The sequence below is a fragment of the Platichthys flesus genome, chromosome 11 (assembly GCF_949316205.1).
Source record: "Platichthys flesus chromosome 11, fPlaFle2.1, whole genome shotgun sequence".
Lineage (NCBI taxonomy): Eukaryota > Metazoa > Chordata > Actinopteri > Pleuronectiformes > Pleuronectidae > Platichthys > Platichthys flesus.
In genome coordinates, this window is record NC_084955.1 from 8,950,547 (window position 1) to 8,966,883 (window position 16,337).

At 42.2% G+C, this 16,337-nt stretch overlaps 1 protein-coding gene across 1 annotated transcript; it reads left to right on the top strand.

The window, feature by feature from the left end:
- Nucleotides 1-260: 260 nt before the first annotated feature.
- Nucleotides 261-10,443, top strand: trmt11 (tRNA methyltransferase 11 homolog). Its single transcript, XM_062399870.1, has 13 exons — nucleotides 261-369; nucleotides 1,860-1,925; nucleotides 2,058-2,131; nucleotides 2,247-2,328; nucleotides 2,461-2,553; nucleotides 2,660-2,794; nucleotides 2,878-3,034; nucleotides 3,121-3,201; nucleotides 3,284-3,448; nucleotides 4,022-4,094; nucleotides 4,335-4,469; nucleotides 7,815-7,935; nucleotides 10,100-10,443. The coding sequence occupies exons 1-13, from the start codon at nucleotides 292-294 to the stop codon at nucleotides 10,232-10,234; spliced, it is 1,395 nt and encodes a 464-aa protein (XP_062255854.1). The 5' UTR covers nucleotides 261-291; the 3' UTR covers nucleotides 10,235-10,443.
- Nucleotides 10,444-16,337: the final 5,894 nt, after the last annotated feature.

Below are 16,337 nucleotides of genomic sequence, written 5' to 3' on the forward strand. Positions count from 1 at the left end.
AAACATGGCGATTACATAATTCATTTGGTTAAAAATAAATTGTATAAAGTATCTGTAAAATGGTGATAATAACCAATGATAACAAGATTCTTCAAAGAAAAACAGCCGATAATCATGACATGTGTTTAATGACCACCTGGAGAAAAATGTTGGCACCATCCAGCTTAAGTGTTTTAATAAACTAAAGAGAGGAGGCCATTCTTCAACCATTTATGGTAATTTAACAGACACCTGGGTACGTTGTTTCAGAGCCGGGTTTCCAACCGGACGTATTTTGAGATCGCAACAAAGATGGCGGCTTCCACCGGTCGAACACGCCTCCAGTATCTGCTACATCTGGCTCAGGATAATCTGGACTTCAGGTTACCGGTAACCTGCATAAACTACTCGCGGCCTCTGTCCGTTCCTTCGTGTAAAAGTTAAATCACTTGAGGAGTTGGGGGAAGAGTCCCGCCTCCCGTGCGGGGCTCTGTGTTAGCTAACACACTTAGCTTGTCAACCTGGGACAACTCACTGTCTGATGTAGCTCCATGAGAGGATCTGGTTTCTTCTACCACATTTCCTCCACACGTTTCTCCACCTGACCTGTCTCTGTGTGTTCTGTCTTCATGGCGGGGACCAGTTTCCGGATCAAATGGACACTAGGGCCGGATGCTATGGACAAATCAGGGGATATTGATCATTATAGCATATAATTATTCATGACACATTTAAATACTGATCTGTGCGCCTGATACAAGGTTGTGGGTTTAAACTACTCTTTATTACGGATAATGAGAAATCTGAGTTGTATCAGCCATATGTTATTCTTCCTCACTGTGCTTTCACAATGCATAAACAATAAATCAACATATATATTGAACCTTTTTTGTATTGCTGTTGATGAAAATTACACAGTGATAACTTTTCACATGGTTTTATCGCCCAGCCCCAGTGGACCCACTTTTCAGAAGGCATCAGTTGAAATGCACACTGAAACAGAATCATGAACAGGATATTTGAGTGATTTTGCTTTAAATATATTTTACTCTGTTCCTGTGATAACATGTCTCCTTCCAATGAAAATAACCTAAAGGGGCATTTCTCTGATGTTGAGTACTGGTCACAATGAGAATGAAAGTACTTCTAGTGAAATTTAGAATGGCCACTGCTTTCAATCAATTTAATAAACATCCAGTTTGGAAAGCTGCCTACTGTCTGTCTGAACATGTTCTGATCACAAACTGCTGCTCTAAAACATTATTAAGAATTTGTGATGTGATGCCAATTCCGATACACTACTATATCTCAGCAACTATCAAACTTCAGACCAAACTTTTTTGAGGTCTTGATGATATTATCAACTAACTTTTGGTGAAACTTTAAATCTTCAACTGTTATAATTTCTGTTATAATGCTGTTATTTTTTTATTTGGGTAAAGACTTCTGTTCAGATAACTGTGAAGCAAAGAGCTTTAAAAAAACGATCTGTATTACCTGTATTTAAGGAGATGTGACACTGAGCCCATATCCAAGACGCATGCAATTTCAGTTCTTTAGTTTTCTCATGTGACCAAATCAGCTTGAAAAATACCATTAATATCTGTGATGTGTGAAACAAAAGTGTGATGGTTTGACACACAATGACCCACATGTGCATTTACCACACGAGAAAGGTCTAACAAAAGACTGCTGTTGCTCCAGCATTATTAAAACTCAGGATAATTTAGTCCTTGCTGAAACAAACTTTTAACATTCCCACACTTTATAAACGCAATTTATCCCCATTGTTTCTCCTTAATCTGCCTGTAAGTGTAATATTTTCCAATAGAGTTAAAATCATGAGTCAGTATTTGAGCTTTTTCCGCCCCCTCTTGCAGGAGATTAAGGCTCTGCTGGCCCTCAGAGGAAAACCCTTCCATCCTGGTGAACACTTCAAAGAAAAGGTTTGCATGTCCAGTGCATTTGTAATAATTCCTATTCCTTTGTTTTCCTTGCTGTGCCTAATAAAATGTGTTGCTACAGAATGACATACCAAGGCCACATCAGCCGCTGAACTTTTCTCTTCTTCTCTCCAGGCTCCTTTCTGGTGTCTGGATGGTTTGGCTGAGGACGATGTCCGTGGCATCATGGCAAGATCAGTTTGTGCAAAGTGAGTGATGTCCCTGCCATGCATCCATTAATCTGTGGTCCTGTCACCTTGGCAGTATTTTCTACACTGTAGTGACTGTAATGTAGATGTATTCTAAGATGCATTTGCCTTCCAGGTCAGCTTTTGAGTTATGGGGCCACGGACAGACGCACAGTGAACTCAGAACATCCCTCCTGACCTACCCTTCAGAGCTAATGGTTTGTGGTGCTACAGTTTATTGTTGTATTGTTTCATGCAGACAAACCGATGGAATCCATTTGATGCAATCTAGAGTATATAATAATATGTTTTTATTTGTATTTGTGCTCCTCCTCCGCATTCCTCTACAGACACCATTCCTGCACAAGGACTCCACCTACAAAATCAACGTCTACACTTTCAACAAGACTCTTGAGTTTCCAGACCGAATCAAAAGGATTAATGTGAGTCCTAGGATTTGTGGGATGTGTTCAGAAATATGTGTAGTGTATTTTTCTTTGTAAGCTTGTGTATACGTTCAGAGCATCATGTTCTGTTCTTTCATGTCAGGCTATGGAGTATCTTCCATTTGAGGGCACGGTGAGCCTGAAGAGCCCTCAGCACATCTTCTGCTTGTTGGAGGATTACGGCACAGACCCCAACAACATCCCCGAGGATCCATACTACATATACTTTGGCCGATGGGTGAGGCTCAGGATTTTTTGTTTGCATCAGAAGAATCATAAGAAAAGCTTACCTGCAGCTGAACACTCCTCATCCTGTACCAGATAGCGGACGGCCAGCGTGAACTGATTCGCTCCCACAGTGTGAAGAACAGACACTTTATCGGAAACACCAGTATGGATGCTGGCCTGTCATTCATCATGGCAAACCACGCTGGGGTCAAAGAGAATGACCTGGTTTTTGACCCCTTTGTTGGCACAGGTGAGTTATTTCTGCCTCTGCCCATCACCCACAGACTTCCACCTGTGTGTGGGACATCCTGAGTCAGTTCTTTGTCTCTGTTTCAGGAAGCCTGTTGGTAGCATGTTCTCATTTTGGATCCTATGTCTGTGGAATTGACATTGATTACAACACCATTCACGGCAGAGGTAAGTTTTGTCTACTCGTAGCTTACTTGGTCTTATTACGTTATTATCACAGAGATTTCCTAAATGTGCGTTTGTTGTTCAGGTCGCTCGAGCCGTACAAACCAGAAATGGCGAGGACCCGATGAGAATATCAGAGCTAACCTGCGGCAATATGGAAAAGAGAAGATGTATGTGGATGTGATGGTGTCCGATGCATCCAAGTCTGTGTGGAGGGAGGCTGCTCTGTTCGACGCCATTATTACTGATCGTAGGTGCTGCTTATGTTCTTAACAAACACATTTAACATTTTAGAAATTCAGAGTATGAAAACCTTTTGTTGATGTATCGTAACTGTGGTATAATTCTAGCTGCTTATTTTTTTAGATGGGGCTGTTAACATTTTGTCCTGGTAGCGGATTCTGAGACAACATATCCAAATCGGTGCTTGTCCATAAACCTTAAGTTTTGCCAAACCACCATTGTAGAAATGATCTGCTTTACTTGTACACATTTTACTTGTAGTGTTCAACGCGCTGGATTACAGTTTTTTGCTGTATTACAACCAGCCTGTGCTCGACCTACACGTCTGCAGACTTCAGGTTCCTTTCTTCTCGTCTTTTGTTAGCTCCACCAAGATTTTATTGAAACCAAGTATCAGATCCAGGAATATTTTTTTTCACTTTCCTTATCTCAATGGCGTGTTTTTCAATATTTTGGTGAATTTCTCAAGAAATAATGCCAATGTCTTAATGAAATCAAGCAGAAATATTTGGAGGACTGTGCACAATTTGAATTCTGAGTTCTTGTTTTTGAAATTCCTCTGTGTTTCTTTTGTTTACAGCTCCATATGGTATCCGTGAGTCCACAAGGCGAACAGGCTCCCACAAAGACGTCACTAAACCTGCTGACGGCTTGTAAGTTCACCTTCTATCTTACCAACACTGATATCAGACAGTAATATTGGCTGGGCCTGTTTCTCTGAGATAATTTTAAAAGCATAAGCCAAACGTGCTCAAGAGCAACTTTCCATTAGATCCTTAAACAATCTCTCCAACTGTAAAACTTGAGCAAATCATTTTTTTAATGTCAAATGTGTATTTGTCATCATTACTCTGTTCTAACCTTGTTCACATTTTTTTCAATCTTCTACCCAGATATTTAGAGTCTCACGTCCCCGTCTCACAGGCGTACCATCTCAGCGACATCTTCACAGACCTGTTAAACTTCTCAGCTCTTCACCTGGTTATTGGTGGGAGGCTCGTCTATTGGCTGCCTGTCTACAGGCCAGAGTGAGTCTGCAAACTGACTGTATGTTGAGCCTGTTCACAATCATGGTTTTTCGTAGTTTATGTTTTAATTCAGCCTCTGACAGTTACATTCAGGCTCAGTTAAGCATGCTGATGTCTGTTACTGTCATACCTGACTGTCTTACTGACACTTCATTTATGACTTATATTTTTTCTGTTTAAAACATGCCTTGGTGCAAAAAGATTTATGTTCACATACATTCTATTTATAAAACAGGGTAAACTGTGGTAACAATGGAGAGCCCTGTTTTTTTTAAATGATGCTATTCTCCAAATAATAGTTTCTATCAATAGGGGGCAGACTTATACCATAAACCACAACTGCACAATACAGACTTAAAATGCAGAGCACAACCTCCAAAACTATAATTGACAACATGAATTGCTTAAATAACCTAACAACATGAAGAAAAGACAGATCATATTATAAAAAAGGTAACTTTTTATAAAATCCAAAAGTTATATTTAATTGAACCTGGCTTTGTAAATCCATAAGAAACACAAAACGAGCGTTCCACTTCACTTTCCCACTTGTTTTTTGTTTTACCTTTGAGCATTTCCCTTCAGCACTATTCCATTCCCACTCCTATAAAACATGGACCTCTTTATGTGACCACCTGTGTGCATGACAGTGTTCAGGTGTGTTGAGGGTTTCCCGCCCATACAGCTTGGCCTCAGTAAACCACAACTGAAAGTTTGGGAGTTGACCACATGTAAGAAGGCTCCTCTGAAACAGAGTTGTACATTGTTGGATGTTCTGCGTTTTAAGCAGAAAGTGTAAGTGCTGACTGGAAGTGCAGGTGTTTGACTGTTCAGGCTTAAAAACAGACTGTGGCAGTAACTGAAGAAAAACCCTGCAGGGCTGAGACTCCTTCAGGGCCCTGATTATAGGACCGGGAAGGCAATACGACCATCGTGCATCCTCTCTTTTTCTCCAAGTGTGTTTGTGAAAAAGTACAAATGTACCAAACACTGCTTGCCAATCTTTGACTTTTGTTCACATCCCTTTGCATTTGTCAATTTAAGCAACACCATGTTATATTTACTGAGCAACAGCACCCTCTGCAGCGCTATGTACTGATTTATTTAGTTTCTTATAAACGGAACAGAAACGCAACTAAAAGCTGGACATTACCCATGATCCCCGGCTTCTTGAAACAGAAGAGGGGCTGCTACAACAAATACACCAAAGTCTGTTTAGAATTCTTCATCTATATATTTCCAAACCAAATATTGGAGATACTTTTTATTGGAGATGCATTACCCTTGATCTTCTAGGCCTGATTCTTCTAACTTAAGCAGCGATTATCATGGCTTAGGGTATTAAGGTTGCACTGGGAATGAAAGCTGCACCATTTTCCCTATTCCAAGTCAGTGTATCATCGAACCCATCTAGAAACTGCTACTTTAAGGGAAAGCGTGGCATAGTTTATGTTTCTAAATAGGCATGGATGTGTGTGGTCTGGTATATGAGCACATGCATACATGTGTGTCGTCATGTTCACACATTTGTCTTTGCTACTCATCTACCGGTGCTCTACTCTGTGCCTGTCAGAGCACTGAGCCAAAATAAACGTCTGAGGCCAGCCAAGTCAGATATGTGAACTATCTGTCCTTGTGGTCTGCACGCCGACCTACCAGTGTGTGTGTTTCTGTGCACAATCCCAACGTGTGTTTTTCAATATGTATGTCTGTGTGTGTAAGCTCAGACGTAGCCTGTCTCCTGGGCCTAATCTGGGGCTCTACAGGGGAGATATCAGGTTTCTATCACCCCCACATATGTGGCTATGGCTGTGATAGAACCAATGGGGATTGTGTGTGTCTGTCTGCCTCATGAGAAAGGGGAGTTGTGTGTGTGTGTGTCTGATGACAGGGGACATAAAGTCCTGTCAGTAAGAGACGGCACCTACATCAGGTTAGACCCCTTAAACTCTCTTACCTGTCTCCCCCTTTTAATAATATATACGACCGAAAGAAAACGTATAAAGACAGACGATGGAGCATCCGTCAGCACAGCCATAAACTCACCTAATTACAACATAAACAAGCGAAGTGAAGACGTAGAGTAAAAAGTTAAATTGTCCGAAGTAAGGGGATACTTGTGTCGTTGAGTACAAATGTTTCATTTTCAGCCCATCATTTTTTACCTCAGTATATATTTTCTGACACTTTAGCCAATCATTCATTTAGATATTCGACACTTAAACTTAAGGCCGTTGTTCATTGCTTCCAGTGGTGGGATGTAACAAATAACATTTACTGTGTTATCTGTACGTTCTGTAGATTTATTTGAGGTTACTTTTTTTAAACTCTTACTCCCAACACATATATCAGCAAATATCTTTACTAATTATTCTACTTTACATTTTTATAATGCATTGCGTTATATGTTCATATAGTTTTTTTTCATGATTTTAAAAGTAATCTGTTACGAGAGGGGAACTGATCCAGTGATCCAATCAGAGTAGGCAGGAAATAATCTTGTGTCCTATTCGGATAATTATGTGACTGTCTTTTCAAATGTAAGTGCATCTTCATGGCTCATTAATATAAGGAAAAAGAAAAATAGTGTAAAACTAATTATTCAGTGATCAGCTGCAGCCTTTATGAAGGTGCCCTCTATAAAATAAAGATAAAATAAAAACTGTAATAAAGAATAAGCAGTGAAGATGGAAGACGACGCTCACCTCCACTTAGAGATTAGCACCATTCCATTGGGTCAGGCTGACTGCTAACAACTCCTGATTGGCAGGAGAGAGTTATCGCCTCACTGTGACGAGGCCCTGCATGTAGCCATGGTAATAGGGCAGACAGACAGTGACATGCAAATCCAGCTTTGATTCGAGACCGTCGCTTCCAGGGATGGTGCAGGAGAAAGTGCTACCGACACAAATATGCAAACGCATACCTCATGTGCTGGTAATGGTTCCTAACCTGGCCAGGCTGTGATGACAGAGCAGCGGTCGACCTGTCGGGTCAGAGTTACTTTTTCCAGCAACGTCTGTGCACAGAAAGCTGTGTCAGCTGTGGTCTCGCTCCACCGGTCACATGTGCAGGGATTTAGTGAGAAATGTGTTGGCGTAGAAGGCGGAGAAACTAAAATTGGGTTGTAAATTTGACAGGATTGGTCCCTGTGTCCAGAGAGATTTTTTTTTTTTTACTTCTTCCTGACAAACTGAACTGTCACCGGGGCCTTACAAGTTCCTCTCATCTGTTTCTCTAAGTGTTCCCAGTCAGTTCATCATGCCCAAAAGAAGGAAAGTGCTCTATGCCTGTCTTTCTGTGTCCTTTTGGAGATGAATAACTTTGTGTGTTTGTCCTTTCCAGGTACTGTGAGGAGACGGTTCCTCTTAATCCATGTCTCCGGCTCATCAGTAACTGTGAGCAGATGCTCTCCAGCCACACATCACGACGCCTCATCACCATGGAGAAGATCAAGGAGCCAGAGGTGTGTGCTTATGCTTCTGAATGTGTTTGCAATGGAGCTGAATTTATTAATCATTCAAATGGCAAAAGGGTAAGAGAAAATTGATCTGATGATTCATGCCAAACATGTTCCACCTCAAGGGGTTTCTCTGATGGATCTCCCTCAGTTAGATTCCAGGGAGGCCATGGATGAGATCTGTGTGGATAATAACATGATTTTAACTTCCGAGGATAAAACACAAAAGCAGCTCCCTAACCTATAGTCTATCTCTTTGATGTGATGTGCTCATATAACTCCTCTCCACGTCATTTTAAGACCAACATTCCCACGTGTGCTCAGGAAACATACATTTAAACATACAGTGTAAATATATTGTTTTAAGTTATGCAACATGGTCACGTAGCATAAATGACAACACATTTGAACATAGCAAACTGTGCGTGCTGCGGAATTTGATCAACGTGTTTGTATGTGTGAGCATGAGCAGCAACATAGATGTGACTTTTATGTAAACGGAGAGCACTGGTGTTTCCGCCTGTGCCGTGTTTTTTTTAATTTGTAAAGCGTACGTTTGTACAATGTATATGTAACCACATAAGTAGGTTCCATTTACATGTATGCAGGATATGCCTGTGTATGTTTTTTGACATGTCATCCCAGTGGAAGTGATGGTGTCTCTCTGGCTGTCTCGGGTTAATCCTCACCATCTGGCTGCCATTGGCTCATGTCTTTTATACTGCAACCCTAAATGGCTTAATCACATCGTATGGAAAACAATCCATCTTTGGATCTGTCATCCGCTCCACTTCAAAACCCCAAATTGCTCCCATAAAGGGCCTCGTATGACACGCACACACACTTGTTTGATCTTATCTGACTGGTATCTCTCGCTGGTTTTTTCCTTTCCCAATATGCCTCAGTCCGCATCAGGGCGAACACTTGAATGGGTTCGCATGTCTATGACATGTGTGGACTCACACTCTTCCAGTGTTTTGACAGTAAAGCAGGGCCAGGCTAATTGCTGGTTATGCTAAACTAGTGCAGAAAACGCTCAGATCTTTTAAATTTATGGGTCATGATATAGTGTTAAATTAGACAAATACGTATTTCACATAAGTTATATGGATCCATCCACCTGTATAATTGTTGGCAAAGTCCGAGTGATTATTTGCACTGTTTGTCAGTTGGTCGTAGTCATGCCCCTCTATTCTTCTTCATTTGGGGTCATGGTTAGGTTTGTTAGTCTTGTTACCGCTCTGAGTTTTTTTCTCCACGTGGTCATGGAAACAGTTTTTAGTTTGCTTGGCAGTATCAGCAAGCGAACGAGAGGTGTTAGCTGAAAACTTACAGGCCCCAGCATCAGAGTCATCCTGTCCAACTCAACTCACCTCATTATTCCTCCTCCCAGCATCGCTGTTTTTTTTTTTCCTCCCTTCATCCCTCCGTTGACCAACGGCTACCTAACAGCCAAGACAAACTGTTTAGTTGTAGGGATTCATAACAGTTCATATACATTGTTCAGACACAAGAGCGCAGCCCTGCTCCGACATACGAACATGGAGAAGTTATGCAAACCTTGGGATAATATACAGACATGTGGCGGGAGGAGCGTCATAGACTGGGAAAGAGAAGAGAACCTTCAAGATGACATATGTATTGATATGGTGTTATCAAATCTGCACATGTGCTCCTTTTGAAGAAAAGGGCATATACATGTCGGTTGTGGCTCTTGAGGTATAGCGGGTTGTCCAGCGGGTTGGAGGTTCAATCACTGTCTCCCACATTCCGCCTGCCAAAGTAACCTAAGATACTAAACCCCTGACAGCAGTGTCGGCAGTGTGTAAGGGATGTGTGATAGAGAAAGTGCTGCCCATTGGTGCACTGTACTGTGAAGCACTTTGAGGGATCATCAAGACTAGAGAAGCACTCTATAAATACAGACTATTTTAACTTGTCCAGTTTCATTTTTGTATCAAAATTTATCGGAAAAAGGAAAAAGTCCCGGGAAGCTGGATACAAGTTTGGATTTTACTCATAAAAACTGATCTTTTCAAGCACATATTACAATCCATATAATGATGCAATGTCTTATGAAAGCTCCTTAATTTGAGAAAACGAGCAACACTTTTGCGGAGCAGGGCTAAGTTAGTGCAGTACGATGATCTCTGAGTTTGTCTCTTTGCAGGAGTTCGACAGCCTGGCTCATCTGGCGGATCCCCGCTTCAGCCCCTTCCAGGGACACAACGCCTTCAGAGAGAAGTATTTCAGCGGAGTCAACAAGAGGAAGGAGGAGAACAAATCGGATTTGAATGGAGAATAATTTGATGCCTCAGGAGATCTGACAAAACAACTTTTCAGTGTCTTATCCAAAAGACAAACCACGAATCAGTTTGGTAGTGGATTCAAGAGAGTAACAAAGTGTAAACTTATTTGTTATAATTGTGCTTTTTTTAATCTTTCTTACTATTTTAATTGTTATTACTTTTACGCCTGTACTTATTATTTTGCAAATAAATGGATACAATTTTTACCAAATGATCCTTTTCTTGAAAAAGGGGGTTACAACTACAGCAACCGCACATGTACTTGACATGTGGAATGGAAAATGAAGACAACTATTACATGGACATACAATCTAAAGCCTTACATTTATATTGCAGTGATTTACTTTCATAAGAAATACTTGCAAAAGAGAATTAATGGAATGGTCAAAATCCAAACAACAGAGGCAGTGATATCCTGATATAAGATGTATAAGATTTAAACGGTTTAAGCTCCCAGAATATTCAAACCTTAACTCCCCAGGGCTGCTTTCAGACATGCACTGATCTCTAGCTAGTTTCCTGAAACTCTCCGGAGTGGCTGTATGTGAGAACACAAATGTCTGAAAATGACGTGTCATACATGTAGCAGAGGCGACGATGTCCACTTGGAAAAAACACCAGATTCCAGTGCTTTTGGTGATAGAGGCCGATGCTGGTGTTGATGTGGTGTAGACACAAAAATGTAATCTCCACACTGGAATTTATATATTCATAGCTGAACGCTTCTGAGATGTTCCAGTTGTCCTGACCGCCCCGGACCTGATCTCTACACTGCTGCGTTTTTCTCACATGTGAAAGGCAAAACTCCACATCTTTAGAATTCTAAATCCTACCAATCTTTTTTTTGTGATTATCCTGTTGACATAATCAGGGGTATAGTGTCATGTTTTAACAAAGCTCCCCCAGAGCCACATAGAACATTCTGAAAAAAAGACCACAGGGTGATCAGTGCGTCACGTCAACAGAAAGTTGCAATTTAAACGTCAATGTTGTTGACAGTATCGGTATCTCTGTTGTAAATAGATCTATTTGAATTAAGAAGGGTATTTACTGCAGTACAACTATTAGCACTGTCTTTAATTTACCTCTTACGTGTTTACAGGCCTGATGTACCACCTTGCTATGGACTGGCTCTCATTTTGATTGTAATTTTTAAGGATTTATTAGTATTAAGAAAAGGTGCTACTAAGCCATATAGAGTATACCTACACTTAGACCCACGGTCCTGCTGTATTCAGACACAGCATGTTTAGGTGAAAGAGGCCCCCCTGCGCAGGCCAGAGCCCAGATGACAGAGCGTCCCCACCTCACCACACACCGCTACAGTTAGTCAGCAGCTTTTGTTGTTTTCCAACCACAGCCCGGCTCATTATTCATCTCCTGCGAGCGACGCAGCGGGCCTTTATGTACATTACCCCTTCACTCTGTTTATCGGTTGGGCCTCTGCCTTCTCCACCACACTTCCCTGTTCAGGCAGAGGGTTCCAGGCTCCATCACATGATACTCCGCTCGCCATCGTTTGTGGTGCCTCGTGTTTACAGTTCCCACAGTGCCCTTCAGTTGTCCATCAGCATCGGGCGTAATCAAATGATGCCGCAGTGAGAGACCTCGTCTTTCTCTGCTCGTTGCTTCTGTCCTCTCTCTCTTGGCATTTCTTTTCCTGTCACTTGTAAATAAGTGCCATCTTTGCCACATAAGAAGACCCCTCAATGCTGATGGTGGTTTTAATGCTGCAGCTGTCTATTGTTGGTTTGAAAAGTGCTGTGTGTGTGTGTATGTGTGTGTGTGTGTGTTCTCTATGCCACATTGCAATGATAAAACGATTTCTCGAGAGCCCTCAGTCTCCAATGATGCAGACTATAATTAGGGAGCAGGGGGTTTCCTCTCGACACTGTGTAATGCAGTCCAGACGTTGAGGAAATTCTGTCTGTGTGTGTGTGTGTGTGTGTGATGTGTTGCCTACTTGTTAGATCTGGTTTCGTTTCCTGATGTAATTCAGTGACATTAAAATAGATTTGAGATCGAACCTGTATAACATCGTCATTTTCCAGCCACTGGTTTGCGACATAATAAATCAAATTAGGTCCTTCTTTGATTTACTTAAGTCTTTACTTTTCATCTGTCCTAGCCTAACCCTGTTCATATATATATATATATATATATATATATATATATATATATATATATATATACTCTACATTAGTTAAATTCCTCCTCCTCCACTTCCTTTGTCCACCTTCCCTCTCCCAGCCCTCTCCCTCCCCTCCTCACCCATCTCACCTCTGCCCTTTACTCCTCTCTTTTCTCTCAAAGACAAACTCCCTGCAGGAGGAGCGGGCTGCTCGTTCGGAACAATGGCTCCTGATTAAACTCCCCTCTGTCCGAAATCTGATAGAAACCTTCAGACTGCTGAATCAGCTGGAACACAAAAAGGCTTAGTGAGCACAAAATGTAAACGCCACATGTACAGCAAACTTAAATCTAAACATCTAATACAAAATTAGAACCAAATAACAATAATGATTGTTACTTTTACTTGATGGTTTTGATTGCAGTGTGTGATGGGTGTATGATAGAGAAAGTGCCACTATATAAATGGATTGTTCAACTTTACCACACTTTATTCAGATTGCAGAAGCAAATAGCAAAGTAGAGAAAGAGAAGTGCAGTAAGTGAAATGTGTTGCCTTTTACAGGAGCCAAGCTGGACAGTCAGAGGAGGATGTTATAGTCATGATGTCTTTATGAGTAATGGTTAGCTGTGATAGCAATGGATGGCGGTGCCATACATTTGTCAGCCAGTGAACAAGACCTGATATAAAATGAAAAATAAATTAGCTTTGTATGAGTGTGTATCTGGGGTTCGGTCGTGGTGGCAACAGGTCATGCAAAGTATATTTTAGCTGTAATCACATTTGACTACGAAGAAATTTCTTTACTGCAATTTGTCCGGAGTGGGTTTAATTTAAAAGTAGGGTTGCAAAATCCTGGGAATATTCAAAGCTGGAAACTTGCCATGGGAATTAATTCTTTTCCTTCTTTCCTTCTACATTGACATTGAAATGTCTCCACACATGAAATAGTGCACGTGGCATTGGTCCGTAAAATGAGAAAAAAGCTTGTAAAGAAACACTAATGCAATGCCAGAGATATTAATAGTTGGCCAAACAATTGGAATCGTCTTTTTTTTTTCAAAATTCCCAAAATTTCCGAGCTTAGCTTCCCATGGAAAGTTTCCCGAAAGTTTCCCGAAATTTAACGCAAATTGTCCGACCCTTTGAAACCCTATTTAAAAGACATGACATGGAGTTCAATTCTGCAGGGACAATGGTTTTCATCCCAAAGTCATAGTTGCTAAAAACCTACGATTTATAGGCAGAGAATGGGTGTGTGTGAGTGTGTGTGTGTGTGTGTGTGTGTGTGTGTGTGTGTGTGTGTTTATGTGTGTGTGTTTATGTGTGTGTGTGTCTCATAGGGAAGCGTGTGAAGGCCAAAGAGAAAATGCGCACAGCTGGAGTTCAGGAGTTTCCAGATACACACACACACACACGTGAGTGACTGAACATACGTATGTGGCACAGGTGCAGTGCACCTGTCCTTAGCCAGCGAGGTTTGGACACCTGCAAGTCCTCCGCCCCTTCTCCCCTTGCCTCCCCCGCCCCTGAGGTCATCACCGGCGCCCTCATCCACCCCTGATAGCCCTCCGCAGCCCCTTCAGCTGTGGATCGGAGTAAGGTGAGAGCTGTTATCTCAGTGTCTGGGAGGAGCAGCACAGCAGTGGATGAGCCATTATAGTGCTACAAATCACCACAGGGGTTCACAGCTCACGCAGCTGTGTGAAACTCAAGCCACGCTCGGGAGAAAGCAGAAGAGTGAGACAGGGAACCAAGAGGGGGCTGTGAGAGAAGCGAGGGGCAAATCCTGTGATTTAAGGGCGTTGGGTTATTTTGCAACTAATGATAAAGCAACTTCAGAGCTAATTCTTTCTTGTACCATTATATTCGGTGCCACTAGATGACAGCCTTGAGCAGAGAAAGGGATCAAACTGGCTCCTGAACCGATGGCCAAGGGTTCCTCATGTGCTGTATGTTCTGTGCTCAGGCCTACACACTGTTTGCCATACAATCAATGCTGTGCAGCCTGTAAACAAACAGTTGAGGGACGCTGTGTTTGAAGTGATGGAGCTGCGGTTGAGAAAGTGCAGAGCAGCTCCGAGCACAACACATCCTCGTTAAAGACACTCGCCTGGAAGTGATGAGGGTTGTTGGCACAGGAAGTAAAGGGGCTGATTGAACGGCTTGTCACACAACTTCCTCGTCCGTCTTCCACCTATTCACAGCCCAACCGCAATGACCATATCTGACGTTTAGATCGCCATCGTGCACGGTTTTATCACAGAGCAGAGTTCGAGAAAACTTTGCAATCCATTCGTGTTTATTTCAAACTTTAAATAAACCACCAGAAAGAAATAGTTTGTTCTGCTTCACATATGGATGTTGACGGACCCACAAGTGAGTCTGTGCGTGCGTGTCTTTATGGGTGTTTATAGGGTCATCACTCTTAATATGACCGGAAAGAAGATTAGAAAAAAGTGTTAGTAGCAGGGAGCCAAGAGCCAAAGACAAAACAGCCAATGGGAGTATTTGGATTTTGTGCTTCATCTTGTGTTTATAGTGTGTATTTGTGATTTCCTGCGGTTGTCAGCGCTGTTTTTCATTAATGACAAGAAACCGCTGGATGGCTCCCTCACGCCCATTTTTAATGACTCTCAACTGCCAAGAGGGTACACACATAATTACCACCCCCCCCATACACACACACACACACTTACACACACGCATACACACACCGCCAAGATGGCAAACATGGTGGCGGTGACACATTTCCTCTTCTAGTCTTGCAAGGATCATAAAGCACTAATATCTCTGACTCGGTGGAATATATAAAAATATAAGACACCATTGAGGGTGTAGCAAATTTTCATTCATTCATACATTCTCCCTAACTATCGTATTCAGGGATACTACCAGCCAATCCCAGCATGCACTGGGCTGAAGGCATGGAAACAACCTGGACAGGTCAATTTGCTCAGAGCGAGTACATACACACACCCTCACACTGACATTCACGTTAATGAGCAAATTTGAGTCTCCAGTCTCACTAGACCTGCACATATTTGCAAAGTGGGAGGAAACTGGAGGTGCCAAAGGAAATATCTGTGAACACAGGAAGAACATTACAGAGAGGAAATATTCATATTCTCTGTGCTTTGCGTGATATATTTGAAGCTGCTTTAAAAATGACTTTTTAATGAACTAATAGCAAACTACTTCTTCCTCGAGCCTCCCTTCTGCATTATAACACTACAGTATATCATCCACGTTCCTATGCGTAAAAGTACCAGCAGATGCTTGTTCCTCCACTTCTTTTATTTTACTTCAAGTCATCTCTTTATCTCTTCCACCTCCAGCCCACTTTGGTCCCTGCTTCCCCCCCCACACCATCCTTCTCCCTGAGAAATTACATCTTTCAGGATGAGCTGCTCGGCCTCTCAGCAGTGAAGTGTGCTGTCTGTGCAGGGTTTGGATTTCAGCGATGCACCTCAGTGCCTTTTGGGAGGGTCTGATTGAGCTGTAGGGGTACTGTGTGTGTGTGTGTTTGTGTGTGTATGTGTGTGTGTGTTTTTGTGTGTGTGTTTGTGAGCATCCCTTGCTGAGTCGATATCTACTTTGCCGATTACACCGACCACTCTCACGGTTGTTTAGCTGAGTGGAATGTGTTATCCATGGGGGTGTGCGTTAGTCAGGGCCAGGATACACGCATGATGCTCAAATGTTTTCTCCTCTGGGACCTGTGGAGGGTATCACACCCCTATCGCCGCTGGGTGTGAGCTGCCTCCTGGCTCCCAACACACTCACACCTGTCCGTTCTGCACAGGTGGGCCTGCTGAGGACCGGCTGAGCCCCGCTCACCTGCATGCCTACTTGCATCTGGTTGTTTCTCAATGGGACGATCTATCTCGGTCTCGCTTTGTCTTCGTTCAACTGCACTTTCTCTGCCAGTGTGAAGGATCCTTAGTCTCTTGCATTGTTTTCTGTAC